The 19,960-nt window shown below is 39.8% G+C and overlaps 1 protein-coding gene across 1 annotated transcript in view; it reads right to left on the bottom strand.

Annotated features, from left to right (window-relative positions):
- Positions 1–10,781: 10,781 nt before the first annotated feature.
- LGR5 (leucine rich repeat containing G protein-coupled receptor 5) overlaps positions 10,782–19,960 on the bottom strand; it is a 154,394-nt gene continuing 145,215 nt past the window's right edge. The window contains exons 16-18 of the mRNA XM_003405205.4: positions 18,294–18,439; positions 16,519–16,602; positions 10,782–13,749 (exon numbers count right to left, since the gene is read on the bottom strand). Of these exons, the coding sequence (XP_003405253.2) occupies positions 12,665–13,749; positions 16,519–16,602; positions 18,294–18,439 (1,315 nt within the window). The 3' untranslated portion in view covers positions 10,782–12,664. The remainder of the gene's footprint in view (positions 13,750–16,518; positions 16,603–18,293; positions 18,440–19,960) is intronic.

A 19,960-nucleotide genomic window follows, 5' to 3' on the forward strand; every position in this document is an offset into this window, starting at 1 on the left:
AATAGATTTGACATATTAACACTAATGACCGAAGAGCAGATGAGTTCTGGAATGACATCAGGACATCATACATGAAGAAAGCAAGAGGTCATTAAAAAGACAGGAAAGAAAGAAAAGACCAAAATGGATGTTAGGAGAGACTATGAAACTTGCTCTTGAACACTGAGTAGTTAAAGCAAATGGAAGAAATGATGAAGTAAAATAGTAGAATGGATTTCAAAGGGCAGCTCGAGAAGACAAGGAAAAGTTTTATATTGACATGTGTAAAGACATGGATTTAGAAAGCCAAAGGGGAAGAACACGCTTGGCATTTCTCAAGCTGAAAGAACTGTAGAAAAAAATTCAAGCCTCAAGTTGCGATATTGTGAAGGATTCTATGGGCTAAACACTGAACCACACAGGAAACAACAAAAGAAGAAGGAATACATGGAGCCACTGAAAAACAACAATAAAAAAATTGGCTGATGTTCAAACATTTCAGGAGGTAGCATATGATCAGGAACCTATGATACTGAAGGAAGAAGTCCAAGCTGCCCTGAAGGCAGTGGCAAAAAACAAGGCTTCAGGAACTGATAGAATGCCTATTGAAATGTAGCACTGGCAGTACTCATTTGTCTATGCCAAGAAATTTGGAACACAGCTACCTGGCTGACTGACTGGAGGATATCCATATTTATGCCTAGTCCCAAGAAAAATGATCCAACTGTATGCAGAAATTATCGAACAATGCCATTAATATCACACTGAAGTAAAATTTTGCTGAAGATCATTCAAAAGTGGCTGAAGCAGTACATTGACAGGGAACTGCCAGAAATTCAGGTCGGATTCAGAAGAGAACATGGAATGAGGGATATCATTGCTGATGTCAGATGGATCCTGGTTGAAAGCAGAGAATACCAGAAAGATATGCACCTGTGTTTTATTGACTATGCAAAGACATTTGACTGTGTGGATCATAACAAATTATTGATAACATTGTGAAGAATGGGAATTCCAGAACACTTAATTGTGGTAATGAGGAACCTGTACATAGACCAAGAGGCAGTTGTTTGAACAGAACAAGGATACTGTGTGGGTTAAAGTCGGGAAAGGTGTGTGTCATGGTTGTATCCTTTCACCATACTTATTCAATCTGTATGCTGAGTGTGTAAGTAATCCGAGGAGCTGGACTCTATGAAGAAGAACAGGGTATCAGGATTGGAGGAAGGCTCATTAAAAACCTGTGTTATGCAGATGACACAACCTTGCTTATTGAAAGTGAAGAGGACTTGAAGCATTTACTGATAAAGATCAAAGACCATAGCCTTCAGTATGGATTACACCTCAACATAAAGAAAACAAAAGTCCTCACAACTGGACCAATAAGCCACATCATGACAAATGGGGAAAAGATTGAAGTTGTCAAGGATTTTGTTTTACTTGGATCCACAATGAACAACCATGGAAGCAACAGTCAAGAAATCAAAAGATGCATTGCGTTTGGCAAATTGGCTGTAAAAGACCTCTTTTTTTTTTTTTTTTAAGTGGGTAAGAGGTATTTTTAAAATCTATTTATTGTGCTTTAAGTGAAAGTTTACAAACCAAGTCAGTCTCTCAAACAAAAATGTATATACCTTGCTATGTACCCCTAGCTGCTCTCTCATAATGAGACAGCTCACTCCTCCTGTCTCTACCCTGTATTCCCCGTGTTTTCAACTAGCTCCTGTCCACCTCTGCCTTCTTATCTCACCTCCAGACAGGAGCTGCCCACATAGTCTCTTGTGTCTACTTGAGCCAAGGAGCTCACTCCTCACCAGTATCATTTTCTGTCTTATAGTCCAGTTCAATCCCTGTCTGAAGAGTTGGCTTCAGGAATGGTTCCAGTCTAGGGCTAACAGAGGGTCTGGGGACCATGACCTCTGGCGTCCCTTTAGTCTCAGTCAGACTATTGTCTGGTCTTTTTATAAGAATTTGAGGTCTGTATCTCACTGTTCTACTCCATCAGAGATTCTTTGTTGCGTTCCTATCAGGGCTGGGCACCATCTAGTTCTTCTGGTCTCAGGCTGATGTAGTTTCTAGTTCATGTGGCCCTTTCTGTCTCTTGGGCTCATATTTACCTTGTGTCTTTGGTGCTGTTCATTCTTCTTTGCTCCAGGTGGGTTGAGACCAATTGATAATCTTAGATGGCCACTTGCTAATGTTTAAGACCCCAGATGCCACTCACCAAAGTGAGATGAAGAACATTTTCTTAATATATTTTGTTATGCCAATTGACCTAGATGTCCCCTGAAACCATAGTCCCCAGACCCCTGTTCCTGCTACTCTGGCCTTTGAAGTGTTTGATTGTATTCAGGAAACTTTTTTGCTTTTGGTTTAGTCCAGTTGTGCTGACTTCTCCTGTATTGTGTGTAGTCCTTCCCTTCACCTAAAATAGTTCTTGTCTACTATCTAATTCAAGCCTCAAGTTGCAATAGTGAAGGATTCTATGGGGAAAATATTAAATGATGCAGGAAGTATCAAAAGAAGATGGAAGGAATACACAGAGTCATTATACCAAAAAAAATTAGTTGAAGTTCGACCATTTCGAGATAGCATATGATCAGGAACCGATGGTACTGAAGGAAGAAGTCCAAGCTGCACTGAAGGCATTGGCGAAAAACAAGCCTTCAGGAATTGACGGAATATCAACTGAGATGTTTCAAAAAACAGATGCAGCACTGTAAGTGCTCACTCATCTATGCCAAGAAATTTGGAAGACAGCTACATGGCCAACTGACTGGAAGAGATCCATATTTATGCCTATTCCCAAGAAAGGTGATTCAACTGAATGCAGAAATTATTGAGCAATATCATTAATATGATATACAAGAAAAATTTTGCTGAAGATCATTCAAAAGCGGCTGTAGCGACATATCAACAGGGAACTTTTAGAAGTTCAGGCCAGATTCAGAAGAGGACGTGGAACCAAGAGTATCATTGCTGGTGTCAGATGGACCCTGGCTGAAAGCAGAGAATACCAGAAGGATGTTTACCTGTGTTTTATTGACTATACAAAGGTATTTGACTGTGTGGATCACAACAAACTATGGATAACATTGTGAAGAATGGGAATTCCAGAGCAGTTAATTGTGCTCACGAGGAACCTGTACATAGTCAAGAGGCAGTTGTTCAGACAGAACAAGGGGATGCTGAGTGGTTTAAAATCAGGAAAGGTGTGCGTCAGGGTTGTATTCTTTCACCATACATTTTCAATCTGTATGCTGAGCAACTAATCCGAGAAGCTGGAGTATATGAAGAAGAATGAGGCATCAGGATTCAAGGAAGACTCATTAACAACCTGCATTATGCAGATGACACAATTTTGCTTGCTGAAAATGAAGAGGACTTGAAGCACTTACTGATGAAGATCAAAGACCACAGCCTTCAGTATGGATTACACCTCAACATAAAGAAAACAAATATCCTCACAACTAGACCAGTAAGCAACATCATGATAAACGGAGAAAAGATTGAAGTTGTCAAGGATTTCGTTTTACTTGGATCCACAATCAACACCCACGGAAGCAGCAGTCAAGAAATCAAAAGATGCATTGCATTGGGTAAATCTGCTGCAAAGGACCTCTTTAAAGTATTGAAAAGCCAAGATGTTACCTTGAAGACTACGGTGCGCCTGGCCCAAGCCATGGTATTTTCAATTGTATCATATGCATGTGAAAGCTGGACAATGAATAAGGAAAACCGAAGAAGAACTGATGTCTTTGAATTGTGGTGTTGGTGAAGAATATTGAATGGACCATGGACTGACAAAAGAACGAACAAATTTGTATTGGAAGAAGTACAACCAGAATGCTCCTTAGATGCAAGGATGGCAACTTTGGACATGGTGTCAGGAGGGATCAGTCCCTGGAGAAGGACATCATGCTTGGTAAAGTACAGGGTCAGCAGAAAAGAGGAAGACCCTCAATGAGATGGATTGACACAGTGGCTGCAACAACAGGCTCAAGCATAACAATTGTAAGGATAGTGCAGGACTGGGCAGTGTTTCATTCTGCGGTACATAGGGTTGCTGTGAGTCAGAACTGACTCAATGGCACCTAACAACAACAGTATTATCGAATTAGTGAATACCCCTCTCTCCCCCTCCCCACCCTTGTAATCATCAAAGAATATTTTCTTCTCTGTTTAAACTTTTTCTTGAGTTCTTGTAATAGTGGTCTCATAAAATATTTGTCCTTGTGTAACTGATTAATTTTACTCAGCATAATGCGTTCCAGATTCCTCCATGTTATGAAGTGTTTCACGGATTCATCATTGTTCTCTATTGATGTGTAGTATTCCACTGTGTGAATATACCATAATTTATTTATCTATTCATCCATTGGTGGGCATCTTGGTTGCTTCCATCTTTTTGCTGTTATAAACAGTGCTGCAGTGAACATGGGTGTGCATATATCTGTTTGTGCAAAGGCTCTTATTTCTCTAGGATATATTCCAAGGAGTGGGATTGCTGGATCGTATGGTAGTTCTATTTCTAGCTTTGTAAGGAAGCACCAAAGTGATTTCCAAAGTGATTGTACCATTTTACATTCCCACCAGCCGTGTGTAAGTGTTCCAGTCTCTCTACAACCTCTCCAAAATTTATTATTTTGTGTTTTTTGGATTAATGCTAGCCTTGTTGGGGTGAGATGGTAGCTCATTGTAGTTTTGATTTGCATTTTTCTAATGGCTAATGATCGTGAGCATTTCAGCATATATCTGTTAGCCATCTGAATGTCTTCTTTGGTGAAGCACTTGTTCATACCCTTTGCCCATTTTTTAATTGGGTTATTTGTGTAAAAGGCCTCTTTAAAGTGTTAAAATGCAAACATGTCATAACTTTGAGGACTAAGGTGCACATGATCCAAGCCAGGATATTTTTAATCACCTCATACGCATTAGAAAGCTGGACAATGAATAAGGAAGACCAAAGAAGAATTGATGCCTTTGAATTATGGCGTTCTGGCATTGCCAGAACAAACCAGTCTGTCTTGGAAGAAGTCCAGCCAGAACAATTCTTAGAAGTGAGGATGGCAAGACCTTGTCTCACATACTTTGGACATGTTATCAGGAGAGAACAGTCCCTGGAGAAGGACATCATACTTGGTAAGTAGAGGGTCAGCCAAAAAGAGGAAGATCCTCAAAAAGATGGATTGATACAGTGGCTTAAATAATGGACTTAAGCATAACAATGATTATGAGGATGGAGCAAGACAGGCAGTGTTGCGTTCCTTAGTACATAGGGTCACTATGAGTTTGGAACTGTCTCGATGGCACCTAACAACAACAGGTCCTAAAGGAATACCTGGATGTGCCAATCTGTTATTTCTGTAAAAGGTGTGACTTGGAGGAAAGTTATAGAACAGAGAGCCAAATGGCAGCAACAGAGGTGTTTGAAGGAAAGCAAAGAAAAATCAGACCAGAAGCAAAACAGAAAGAAGAAAGCCAACATTTCAGAGAAGAAACTAGTCTGTAGAGGTTATAGCCTACATAAGCCAGGGCCTTATCTACCCTGACACCAGTAGAACTAGGTGGTGCCTGACTACCACTACCAACTGTTCTTCAGGGCCACAATAGATGGACCCTGATAGAATGTGAGAAAATGTGGAACAGAATTCAAATTCTTAAAAAGTGCAGACTTACTAGACCAGCTGAGATTAGAGGTCTCCCTGAGACTATTGCCCTGAGATATTCTTTAAACCTTGAACCTAAACTATCCTCTGAGGTCACCTTTTAGTGAAAAAAAACCAATTGGCACGCTCCGTTATTACTCATAACTACAGTTGTTGTTTGGTGCAACTGAGTCAGTTCCAATTTATAGTGACACTATGTACAACAGAACGAAACACTGCCCTGTCCTGCACCATCCTTACAATCATTGTCACACTTGAGCCCACCGTCCAACGTGAAGGGCTCATCTTCTGGCACTATATCAGACAATGTTCTGCTGCTATTCATAAGGTTTTCACAGGCTAATTATTTTCAGAATTAGACCGCCAGGTCCTCCTTCCTAGTATGGAAGCTCCGCTGAAACCTGTCCGCCATGGGTGACTCTGCTGGTATTTGAATACCGGTGGCATAGCTTCCAGCATCACAGCAACACACAAGCCCCCACTCTACAATAAACTGACAGATGCGTGGGGGACCCATGAGTACAGTGCTACATTAAAAAAACAGCTACATGAGTCCAAAAGGTCAACAATTACTCTAAAGCAAAGATAAGAAGATAAGGGAGCAGGGAAACTACAGTATTGGAACAAGCAGAACACAGTTAAAAAGAATGCTTATACATTGTGAAAAATGTAAGTAACACCACTGAACACTTTGTGTAGAAATTATCAAATGGGAACATAATTTGCAGGGTAAACGTTCACTGAAAACACAATAAAATATTATTAAAAAGAAAAACTGGGTCACCATAGTGGTGTGAGGTCCAGACTTAAGGGGCAACAAGAGCACTTCAACCCTGTGGTTGAGTTAAGTATTCCAGTTCTCCAACAGCACTCCAAGGTCCTGAGGTCCAGTTTTATTGCCTCTGGATTCCCATGAGATACTTGTTTTTCTTATTGTCACATGTGTTCTTCCAATAATTTTCCACTCTCCCTAATTACTTATGATCAAAAGAATCTAACTAACCGCAGTTATTGAATATCTCCTCAGTTTTCCAGTGTTTACAGGACAAAAAGACAGGCAGAAAGCGGACTAAGAGATAGACACACAAAGAGTTTAAACAGTGAAAGGAAAAATCTGATTGTGGTGTGTCATCTTTGCTAGTTTGTACTGTGACTCTCTGGCTTACTTGATCTTCACTATCCCCTTTCGCTACCTGGAGAGAGACAGCGGCAGAAAGAGCAGACTTCAGAGCTGCTGAAACTTTGTTGTTGTTAGGTGCCTTAGAGAGTTTATATTGTTTCATCAGTAGTTTGGGAAAGGAACAGAGACAGTCAAGATTTGGAGAAATTTAGGAACTTGCCTACTGTTTCACAGCAGATCTCTAAAAAGGTGTTTTTAAATCCCAAATCTTTGTCCTCCGCGGTGACTGAATGGACAGATTGAATACCTTCCCCTGCCCCGCCCCGAAGCAGAACTCTGTGCTCTAATCTTCAGGATGTGATTGAAAGTGTCACTGCCTTCCCCAGGAATCTCTTGAACCTCTGAAATTCCTTCCAGGAAGATGAACACAAGAATTTATCTGAAACTTTGGGAAGTGGGAATTTAGCAGTTATTTGATATAGCTTCTCAGTCACAATAATAGACTTTCTTTGGTATTCAAGACCCCTGATGAGTGAAGCTTATTTAGGTTGAGCCCAATTCTGTCTCCCAGAATTGTTCATCAATTGGTTCTAGTTCTCAGCTTACTCTGTGGCTGCCTTTCAAGTGCTATTAAGTAAAACCTGTATTTTAATCCTAGGTCCCCATCTTTGATTTTAGGGAGTCACTTAACCCTCTGATTCTCAGTTTCTTCATCTGCAAAATGGCAAATCCTGCCTTGCTTATTCCTTTGGGAAGGTGGAAAAGATAGTAACCATGTATACAATATTTACTATGTTCCAGGTACTGTGCTGAGAACTTTATACACACTGAAATAGTAATACTCCCAACTCTATGAGGCTGGTGGTATTATTCCCATTTTACTCAGGAGATAGTTGAGACTCAGAAAATTAAATGCCTTGCCCAAAGGTCATACAGCTAAGTATTAGAACTAGGATTTGAATCCAAGTCTGTCTGGCAGCAAACTCCAGGGCTTAACCATTTTACTCTTTAGTGTCCTATGGGCTGGTACTTAAGAAAGTATGTAGTAGATCTCAATTATTCACATATTCAAATGTTTCCCTTTAGCCACCTTTTCTCCAAGTAAAACCCAAACCAAACCCACTGCTGTCGAGTCGATTCCAACTCATAGCAACCCTATAGGACAGAGTAGAACTGTCCCGTAGAGTTTCCAAGGAGCACCTGGTGGATTTGAACTGCCAACCTCCTGGTTAACAGCTGTAGCACTTAACCACTGCGCCACCAGGGTTTCCTTTCCAAGTGAAACCAATAAAACCAACCAACCCACTGCCGTTGAGTCTATTCCGACTCATAGTGACCCTATATGTCCAAGTGAAGTGCTCTCAATTTCTTCAATCATTCTTTCATGGGGTATCATTTCTCTATCCCACACCTTTTGGGTCATTGTCCACATGGGTTAGCATGTTTTCAACCTCCCTCTTAAAATGTAGTAACTAGAAGAGAAAGCCAGATCCTAATAAGGCTAGAGTTGGAAAATCGTATTTCACAATGCTTTTCCAGCTCATCCCATGTATGTTCTACCAGTTTCCTCTAATCCAGACAAGCTAAAGCTTGTTCTCATTCTACCCAGTAGGCTTCACGAGTCATATTTGCTGGAACTTGTGTTTGAAATGAATAAGGCAGTGTAGAACTGGCGCTTAACTTCAGAAACTTTATATGATAGACACTGGAATGCGGGTGTGCTTACAGAGCCCCTCACCACCTCACCTGAAAGGAAAAAGCCAGCATAACCTAAGTGTATTTTAGGGACTCTGGGGCTTGAAAGAGAAGATTGTAGTGTTTAGTGGCTTGGAGGGCGGTGGTCTCTTTTATCTGCATAGTTGAATTGTAAAATAAAATTTCCAAATGCTGAAGAGCATGAATGGAGCTAGTATGGGCTCTGTGAACCCTATCTATTTATATAGAACTTATTCTCATGCTGGCTAATGGGCCTGTAGGCTAAATGTAATGACTAGCTTAACAAAAGAAGCAGGATATTGTTATTTTTTCAGGTGTTAGAGCTCTTCTGGTTCTAAATGAACAGTGTTGCTAATTTGATTTCCTTTTACTACCTTGTTTTTAAATTTTTGGCCAGACTAAATGAAAAGATGCTATGTCACATGAGAATGGTTTTCTCTTCCTCAGTAACAGTTGTGAGACAAAATTTTGTGCAATAACAGCCACCTGATATATTTTTTGGAACCTTGGAGGTGCAGTGGTTAAGACCAAAAGGTTAGCAGTTCGAATCTACCAGCTGCTCCTTGGAAACCCTATGGGGCAGTTCTACTCTGTCCTATAGGTTTGCTATGAATTGGAATTGACGTGACTGCAATGGTTTCTTTTTCTTTTTTAATATCTTCTTCAATTTAAATGTCATTCAAAATAGTTTGTTGTAGATGATGGATATGAACTGAGGGAATGGAAGAGTGAGAGACTAAAAATGATGAGTTTTGATGTAACTGGTTGAATTCTAGAGCAAGCGTGGTTCCAATGAGGTCTCAGTGGTGCCTTCCCAGAGAGATTTGCCTAAACTAAAATACCAGATCTAAAGTACAACTAAACGTACCAGTCATTCCTCATCACACTATTCAGCTTCATTTCCTCCATTCATGTTTCTATCAAATACTTCCCTTTTTATGTTTGCTTGTTGTCTATCTCCTCGCCACTGACATGCAAATTTCGTGCCTTGTTTCTTTATCCCCAGTGAATGGAACATTGTACATAGTAGTTGTTGTCAGGTGCCATTTAGTTGATTTCAACTCATATCAACCTCATGAGACAGAGTAAAAACTGTCCCATAGGGTTTTCTAGGCTGTAGTCTTTACAGGAACAGATCACCAGAGCTTTCTATCATAGAGCTGCTGGGTGGGTTTGAACCATCAATCTTCTGGTTACTAGCCAATCGTTTAACCATTGCACCACCAGATCTTCTTCTGCACATAGCAGGTACACAGTATTTGTTGAATGAATGAATATATATTTGAAAAGAGAGTTGATAACCAGTTTATGTTTTTTGGTTCATTTGTTTTGTTATTGTTCAGGCTCTCAACCTTCATTACACCTTTCCTGCTTCTCACTGGAGATTTATCTGTGGATGTAATTTCCATTCTGACTAGACTGTATTATATGGAGGACATTTGTCAGGCACTAGAGCAGTGTTTGGTATGAGGTGTATTATAACTAGCGTATTGCTAATAAAGTCACAAAGCTTATGGATTTGTTTTTAAAGAAACAAATTGGAGTGGACTTAATTGTTAATCGTTTTTTAAAACAAATATATCACCGACTTGTATTTTCTTGAATGGAAAAGAAAGGGGTGTGCAGCTAAGACTTGCTTCTAACTTTGGCTACCCAAAAGGGAGTATGTTGAGGAAAAAATGACTGAGATCCTTTATGGTAGTCATTTTTTTTCAATCTGCTGCCTGGGCTAAGAGAATTGAGATCATGTTACACAGCCTTTGTGTTGGTGGAAGACAAGCCAAGTATGGACTGAACAGCAGTCCTGATAACTTGTGTTAAGTTGGAGCATGCGGTTCACGTCTAACGGATGGGTGGAGAACTCAGTGCCATGTACCCTGGGGGTGCTCTGTAAACCCGAGTTGATCTTATCAATAATTCTGGGCCTTCTACCAGTACTTGAGCGTTTTGTTTTGCAACTTATACGGGGAGAGCAGGAACCACCGCTGAAGCTGGTTGGGTCTGGCTCAGTCACCAGGCTTGGGCTTGTAACACAGGCCCAGGGGTCTAGAAAAATCAACATATATCTTTGCGCCCTGGGAATCACATGTCTTCATGTTTTGGCTTTGGCATGGTCATGAAATGTGTTTGCTTTACAGGAGAAATTTATAGAAGACTCATGTTCACACTGAATAATTTTAAGATTGATTTGTTATTTATACATTTCTTTCTAATAGTAGGTGTTTTCTTACACTGCAAAAGAACTTTGGGACCAGTGTAGGTTCTGGTTACAATATCCAAACTGTGACTAGGGTCAATAAACTACAACAATGTTATAACAAAGTGGCTTACCCAGTCATAGTTAAAAACAACCCAGGGGTTGTTAGAGATGTTTTGAAAATATTTTGTTTTAGAGTCACACATTTTATTACAAATTTATTTTATTTCGTACCCAATAGAAAAGCAAGTTTGGAATCTATTTACAAGTACTATACATTTACATATATACAATTAATGAATTTAAAGAAAAAGAACAGAGAAATGCAATATATATGGAAGAATACGCCACTGTACATGGTTTCATATCATGGTCCTTAGTGTTACTGAATCTTTACTATAGTAATAAATACAGTTCTATATTTACAAATCTTATAAAACATCTCATAAATGTATTTTATCTCAATTCCAAGTTTAAAACATCTGGTCAAAATAAACATGCTTATATAAAAATAAATCTACCTAACAGCCTTTTGGTTTGGATGTATTGAAGCTAATGTAGGATAATAGAAGCTACGAAATAATTCTTCAACTTTTAATATTTAATAATTTTGCCTTTTAAAATACCTAACACATGTATTAAATATAGAATAAGCAGAGAAGTAATGTTCCTGACATCAAGTGGATTGATCCAGAGAGAACACAGCTAAATAAACAGGATAATATGTTACTGGGTCTCTGTTGAGTCCAAAGTGATGTCAGACATCATTGCCAGAGCTACTAGGGACACACGTATAAGAAGTCACGTCAGTAAGTTTCTGCATTTGATCATTAGCTTAAGATGCACATTAGTTTGAATCAACTGATGAAACCTCCTGCAAAAAATATGCACACACGCACACACACACACACACACACACAAATCCCAGGTTGCTTGCCATTTTTTTTCCTAGGCATGTCCATTGCAGGCAATGAACTTCTATTCTAAGCTTTGGGCACCAAGCAGCTAAAAATGAATTAGACAAGGCAAAACTCACCTATGCATGATTGCTTTCAAGGTAATTTAAGATTTTAAGTTTATTTTCCTTTCAAAATATTTGTGAGCAGGTTTATTCCACTGAGAGTGGAAACATCTAGTGCTGATACACAAAACTCAGTATCTCTAAAAATGATCTGAATGTGTGTGAGTTAATAATGCCTTACATTATTCATCCGGGGCTTCGGTGACCTGAAAGGATCCTGTCTGACGAAAGGCAAAACCAAAAAAACCAAACCCGTGTCGAGTCAATTCCAACTCATAGCGACCCTACAGAACAGAGGAGAAAGGCCCCATATGGATTCCAAGTCTGTAAATCCTTACAGAAGCAGAGAGCCACATCTTTTCCCCATGGAGCAGCTGGTAGGTTTGAATTGCCAATATTTTGATTACCAGCTGAGCGCTTAACCACTGTGCCACCAGTGCTCCCTGAGGAAAGGCAAAGGGGGACTAAAACAGCTCCACTTGGTTGTTAGAATGAAATACTCTAGGTCACAACATTTACTTACCAATACAGGTCGTTTAAAACCCTTATTTTCCTGGTCTTTTTTTTTTTTTCAATCATCTCTTAAGGAGTTCTGGGGTTTAAATAAACCCATTTTGTGAGGAAGTGCTTGTGTTTCTTTTTTCCAAATCACTAGATTGATAAGTTTAAAGAGCATTCATTTAAAATCACGGGCATCTTTTTTGAAAAACATTTCATTCTGCTTTTCTGATCTGGGCTTACCTAAGTAGTGTGAATGGTCTATCTCTTAACTGAGCTAGTTATATGAGCAGCATTTAGATTTATTTTTCACTCTCAAGTATCAATAGGTTTTCAGCTGTTTCACACTGAGAGATTTTATTATTACATTTAAACTCAGTTCTTCTTAGCTACTGCTCCTGATGTACTTAATCTCACATTTTTAGGGTTTTCAATTTTTGAAAACTTTTTCTCTCACATCCTAATTAGAGACATGGGACAAATGCCACTGATGAAAGATGACAGCTTTCAGACATTGGGTAAGCTGATGATGACATGGAATTGGAAGGCAGGTCGTAGGCTATGCTGGCACTGGTAAAGGTTACCAAGGCTTGGGTTGAATCGCAGGACTGCTTCTCAATATCATCAGAGTTAATAGACATGAGGCTTGAGTGTTTCGACCTTGTCCAAAAGTGGCTTTGCTTTCCCAGGCTCCCCAGATCCTCCTTAAAATGTGGATTGAAGAGGATGTACAGAAGGGGGTTGAGACATGCGGGAAGTGGGACAATCACCAGAAGGATAAACTTAATTACTTCGGGACTGATAAATGTGAGGTTTAGTAAAGAGGAGAAGGACAAGAAGGCCACAGGGCAGTAAAGGATACAGTTGGTGAAAAGCAATAGAGCAATGTGCTTCACCATTGAACAGTCCCAAATATTCTCCAGGTCTCCCTTTTCAAAACTGCAGTAGAGCTTGGTGTAGGCAATGGTCATCACAAGGAAGCAAAGGGAGTTGAGCAAGACCAGAGCAACCATGTAGCCTGTGGTGCTGGGCTCCCCAAAGGGCAGGGGCAGGCAGAGCGGGGAGGCGCTGTACTCACTGCCGCCCAGCAGGGGCACGGTGGCAATGGTCAGGGCCAGCATGAAGCAGAGCAAAATGATTGCTTTCAAACTGGAAAACGTTTTTGTTTCAAATTTTGCAGAACATTTCACGGAGAAGCCACGCTCCAGGGCTGCCAGAGTAAGCAGGAAAACAGATGACTCTGAAGCAAAAATGGACAGAAAACCGATGACTTGGCAACCGACCCCCTTCTCCCACCATGCACCATATTGTGCAAAGCTGCCAAAAGTGAATGCATCCACGCCAGCCAGCACAGCACTGGAGACCCCCATGAGCATGTTCACCACTGCTATCAAACCAACTAGCAGCTTTATGGAGGAAATATACAGAGGGGATCTGAACATTGTTGAAGTCACCAAGGCATTGCAAGTAAGTGCCAAAACTGCTATGGTCCACACTCCGATTCGGATCAGCCAGCTACCAAGCAGATGTTCACAGGGTTTGAAGGGACCTAAAAGTTCAAGGAAGAAAAAGCCTGTATCAAATTAGGGCTTATAACGTTTGCCAAATTACATTTTTGTTTTTCTTACTAGGACACCAGGAGATAAAGGCCATTAACAATCATAGTAACACATAATGCTCGTGAAGACACTTTTATTTTTCAAACTGCAGTTGTTGTCAGTTTGTATATTCTGCAGAACTGATGGGAACACACTGATGCAGAACACACCAGGGTGTCGTGTTTCCAGGTTATATGTGGAGAAATGGAAACGGGGCGGGGGGGAGTTTAAATTGCTTGACACTGTCCTACGGGTTTGCTATGAGTCAGAATCGACAGCAATGGGTTTGGTTTTTTGGTTGATAAGGTCCCTGAGATACAGTGTAGGGGCCAAGTAAAAAGCCAGGTCTTCTGAACTTTCCATTACACTTTTTAGAATGCTTCAAAAATGTTCCATAGGCAGAGACAGAGAACCCCAGGGAAATGCTCCATAACATTAGAAAAGAAAAGAAAAGTATGAGTAGTTTGGAAGTACATTTCGTGAAAATCTCATCTTAGTTGTAGATTGACATTTGATGTTTGGGAGCAAGGAACAAACTAGCTGTTGAAAATAAATATCAACACTTCCCAAGCAAAACAAAAAACCAAACCAGTTGCTGAACAGTCATCCAACTCATGGCAACCCTATGTGTTACAGAGTAGAACTGCTCTATAGGGTTTTCTTGGCTGTAATCCTGTAATCTTTATGAAAGCAGATTGCCAACCCTTTCTTTACAGTGCTTCTGGGGGGGTCTGAACCACCAATCTCTATATTAGTTGTTGTTAGGTGCCGTTGAGTTGGTTCCGACTCATACTGACCCTATGAACAACAGAACGAAACACTGCATGGTCCTGCACCATCCTAACAATTGTTATATTTGAGCCCATCATTGCAGCCACTGTGTCAATCCATCTCACTGAGGGTCTTCGTCTTTTTTGCTGACCCCCTACTTTACCAAGCATGACTTCCTTCTCCAGCAACTGGTCCCTGCTAATAACCTGTCCAAAGTATGTGAGATGAAGTCTTGTCATCCTCACTTCTAAGGAGCACTCTGACTGTACTTCTTCCAAGACAGACTTGTTTATGGTATATTCAATATTCTCTGCTAACACCATAATTCAAAGGCATCAATTCTTCTTTATTCATTGTCCAGCTTTCACATGCATATGATGCAATTGAAAATACCACGGTTTAGGTCAGGTGCACCTTAGTCCCCAGTTGACATCTTTGCTTTTAAAGAGATGTTTTGCAGGAGGTTTGCGCAATGCAATGCATCGTTTGATTTCCTGACTGCTGCTTCTATAGGCGTTGATTGTGGATCCAAGAAAAATGAAATCCTTGACAAACTCAATCTTTTCATTTATCATGATGTTGCTTATTGGTTGAGTTGTGGGGGTATTTGTTTTCTTTGTGTTGAGGTGTAATCCATACTGTAATCCACACTGAAGGCTGTGGTCTTTGATCTCCATCAGTAAGTGCTTCAAGTCCTCTTCACTTTCAGCAAGCAAGGTTCTGTCCCTGCTAAAAAAATTAACCGGGAATGGTTGATGGCCTGTGTGGCATAAACAATTTGCAACTCGACTATTAACAACATAGAAGAACGAAGTATCAGGATTGGAGGAAGACTCATTAACAACCTGAGTCTTCCTCCAATCCTGATGCTTCATTCTTCATTAACAACCTGAGTCTTCCTCCAATCCTGATGCTTTGTTCTTCATTAACAACCTGAGTCTTCCTCCAATCCTGATGCTTTGTTCTTCATTAACAACCTGAGTCTTCCTCCAATCCTGATGCTTTGTTCTTCATTAACAACTTGAGTCTTCCTCCAATCCTGATGCTTTGTTCTTCATTAACAACCTGAGTCTTCCTCCAATCCTGATGCTTCATTCTTCATTGACAACTTGAGTCTTCCTCCAATCCTGATACTTTGCTCTTCTACATTGTTAACAGTCGAGTTGCAAATTGTTTATGCCACACAGGCCATCAACCATTCCCAGCTAATTTTTTTTCAATTGGCTCATCCTGCTTCTGGGAGTGGACAAACAAATTCAGTATCTTTTTTTTTAAATGGTAGTAAATATGTATGTAACAAAACATTTGCTATTTCAATAATCTTAACATATATAGTTCAGTGACATTAATGGTGTTTACCATGTTAAACATCAATATCTTTTTTTATCTGTACAAACCATTATTTACTTTCACCAAACGAGTATTTATATAGAAAACTTAAATCAGTTCCAAAAAAATCAGTGATTATACAAAGCAAGACTATCACATATTATTTCAAGCTAAATTGCTAGTAACTTCATAAATATCCCATATACTTTTAACTAAACCAAACCAAACCTGTTGTGGTTGAGTCGATTCTGACTCATAGAAACCCTACAGGACAGAGTAGAACTGCCCCATAGGGTTTCTAAGGAGTGGCCAGTGGATTCAAACTGCTGACCATTTGGTTAGCAGCGGAGCTCTTAACCACTACGTACGTCACTAAGGCTGCATGCTTGATTCTTTGGTTTCCATTAACCTGAATCAAAAATCTGTCATAAAAATCGCATTTATGAATGGAGAACATCTCTAGGGAAAGAATGTTTCTATTTTACAGGTCCCGTGGGGAGGGATAGTGATGAGCCACAAAGGTAGTCCTGACTTTGCTTTAAAGTGTTGCTGCAATGTTATCGATGGCCCTGAAATCCATGGTGGGTACTGTTGCTTTGCAGTTTTCATGCCTTTCTTACCTGGGGAAGGTGAGCACTGTGCTGAATGAAGAGCTTTCAGGTCTTCCTCAAAGTCAAACAGAAAGTCTTCAAGGTCACGCTCATCTGCAAGAATGAGAAATCTTGGAATGATTTGTTTTGCCTCACTTTTTGGAGGGACTAAATACCAGGGAGGAGAGGCCCGGATTGCCCTTGAGACACGAACTATCACGCAGAAAAGTGAAGCCCAGACATCCTGCTTTTCCCTGGGCTCTGGCTTTCTTGAAAGTTTATTATGAGGTTGACTTTGGATGTTTTACTCAAACTATTATGTGACATTCTATTCCGGAAGGACTGGGGGTGAAGGAGAGTGACCCTAGGCTCTGGGTCATCACATTTAAGCCTTCTCATTCTGTTTTTGCTTCTTGGAGCTCACAATGGCCCCCAAATGAACTGACCTAAATTAAAGAGAGGCTGTGGGCGTCTCCATACAATAGAGGAAATGCTTTATTCAATTTTATGACACTTTCGATAGCCAAATGTTCTGGGTTGTGTTCTCTGAGCACAAAAAGGACAATCAGGTAAAGTATCAGTCTTTCCTGGGGAATTCTGCATAACAGAAGACAAATCAAGTAACTGGAGTCTTGCTTAACTACCCATGATACAGAAGTTCGATGATCTAACATACTTTCCCAAAGATTCTGATTTAATTGCTTTGGTGTGGGGCTTCAGCATCAGTATTTTATAAATACTTCCATGTGATTCTAATATGTGGCCTGAGATTGAGAATCACGGCTCTTAAATATAAGGTCCATGAAAGCCCCTGATGTTCACTGTGTATCTCCAAGGCCTAGAACAGTCTCTGGCACATAGTAGGCACTCTAACTGTTTGTTTTTTTGTTTTTCTTTGTAGTGAACAAATGCAGTAGAAGTGGTGGGTGAGATAGGAAGCGTAAAAACTAAAGCAAGAACAAGAATGAGACACATGCTGTAGCCTAAAACAAAAAACCAAGGGCCAAAATGGCAGCCCCTGAAACTGGTATGTGTGCAGGAAGAAATGTTAGGTGGTCTGTAGACAGACTGAATCATATTTGCTTGGGAATCGACAAATCGTTACAGACCAAAGGATGAAAAGCAAGTCTGTTTAGATCCTGTGCGAACTTGCAAGGTTGGGGGTGGGGGGGTGGGGTGGGGTGATCTGCCAGAGCGCCTCCTCATTACCACAGGTGTGGTTTGAGGTACATTGCCATCTGTTTAAGTAATGTCTTACTTCAAGGAAAGCCAAGTGCTTTACAGACATTATCTCATTTCACCTTCCGGACAGATGCCTCTGTGGGGGGTGAGAGGGGAGAATGCTTTTGAATTAGTTGGATAAGAAGTTGAATTCTTAAGCCCTTCTGCTGAAATAGGGAGACATCTAAAAGGCCTATATCTTCCACTATCCCAGGCCATAAGAATAAAAATGGGTTTTATCTTCTGCAGAAGGTTCAGAAACATGTTTAAAATGGTATCCATGGGGGATGAGGCTCTTTCAAAAGTTTATGGAAATATTTGTATCAGTATTAGTAATCACAGTTGAGGACAATACATGCCCAGGGGGGATCTAAATCTAAATATGCGTATTAAGAATTTAGAAAAGTTTTAGAATGAACCCTGAGGGAGTTTTCTCCCTCTCTGGGATTCTTTAAAAAATGGGGTTAATTCTCAGCTTGCTGGAGTGGTCACATAGGGACTTGTCTGGAGTTCAGATGATCTGTTTGTTGACTTTTCAAGACCCTTCAGTCACAAGTCCATTACCAAGACATAGGAGGTCTTACCTTGAACATGAAACAGTCCAGCATCTTTCTTATGAAGGTCGTCTACAGTGCTGTTGTCATCTTTATTCCATTGATTAGAAATTTTATAGACATTCTCACATACTCCAAATGCACAGCACTGGTAAGCATAAGGCATTTCTATAACCCTTTAAATGAACAAAAAACAAAACAGACACACTTAAAGAAATGGGTCATTAAATATAGTGTTCAACTTCTTTGACCCAGTTATTACACCTTTGAATTTTAGCCTAAATAAATGGTCAAAACATAAGCTATGTGCATAAAGATGCTCATTACTGTGCTGGTGATAACAATGGAGTGATTTAAAATGAATGCTATAAAATGTTGATGGGTATATTATTTTCTCTACTTTTGTGTTTGTTTGCAAATTTCCATATTAAAAAGGTAAAAAAAAAAGATTGCTAGGAAAACTGTAGTAACATAGAAAGTGCCTATGACATAATTTCAAGTATATACACTGTACACACCGTGATTCTAATAGTTAAAAATACATTGGAAACAATGTCTGGAAAGAAATAGTATAAAAAAGTTGTTTGAGGGGGGCATTTTAGGATTTTTTTTCTCTCTTCTGCTTTCCAAAATCTCTTTAAGGTTATATTACTTTCATGGTTTTGCCCATGGAAGCAGCAGTCAAGAAATCAAAGGACATATTATTGCATTGGGCAAATCTGCTGCAAAAGACCTCTTCAAAGTGTTAAAAAACAAAGCCGTCACTTTGAGGACTAAGGTGTGCTTGACTCAAACCATAGTATTTTTAATCACCTTAAATGCATGTGAAATCTGGACAATGAATAAGGAAGACCAAAGAAGAATTGACATCTTTGAATTATGGTATTAGTGAAGAATATTGAATACACAATGGACTGCCAGAAGAACAAACAAATCTGTCTTGAAAGAAATACAGCCACAATGCTTCTTATAAGCCAGGATGGTGAGATTTCATCTCACATATTTTAGACATGTTATCAGGAGGGACTAGTTCCTGAAGAAGGACATCACGCTTGGTAGAGGGTCAGTGAAAAAGTGGAAGATCCTCAATGAGATGGATTGACACAGTGGCTGCAATGATGAAGTCAAGCATAACAATAATTGTGAGGACGGTGCAGGACAGGGCAGTGTATCGTGCTGTTGTACATAGGGTTGCTATGAGTCAGAACTGACTAGACAGCACCTAACAACAATGTCTTTTTAAAAAAAAATTAAAGTCTTTCAAGGGACTTCTTTATCAAAAATAAGCATAACAGGTTTTAAAGAGCATTACTTCCTCAAACAATATGAATTTAGTACATTTTATTAGAACATACACACATGCTAAATGAATTAGAAATTGTAAACAGGAGTACAATAATGTTAGAATGTTATTTGATTACATGCTCTAGTTTATATCCTATGGATCAATGGTTTTCAAACTCTTTCCATGAGCTCTGTGATTCCGGGAGGCATCTTTGAGAAAGAAAGGAAACGTGGTCAGGAAGACACATTATCTTACTTCAGGGCTTGTCCTAACAATGCCCCAGGGGTGGGGGACTTCAGGGCATGAAATGCAATTCAAAAGAGTTCCATGACCTCATAAATTTAGAAAACCACTGTAACACGTCTATTATTTCACATGACCACAAATGTATCTTATTAGTTTTAATGACAAA

Source organism: Loxodonta africana, chromosome 4 (genome assembly GCF_030014295.1).
Source record: "Loxodonta africana isolate mLoxAfr1 chromosome 4, mLoxAfr1.hap2, whole genome shotgun sequence".
NCBI lineage: Eukaryota > Metazoa > Chordata > Mammalia > Proboscidea > Elephantidae > Loxodonta > Loxodonta africana.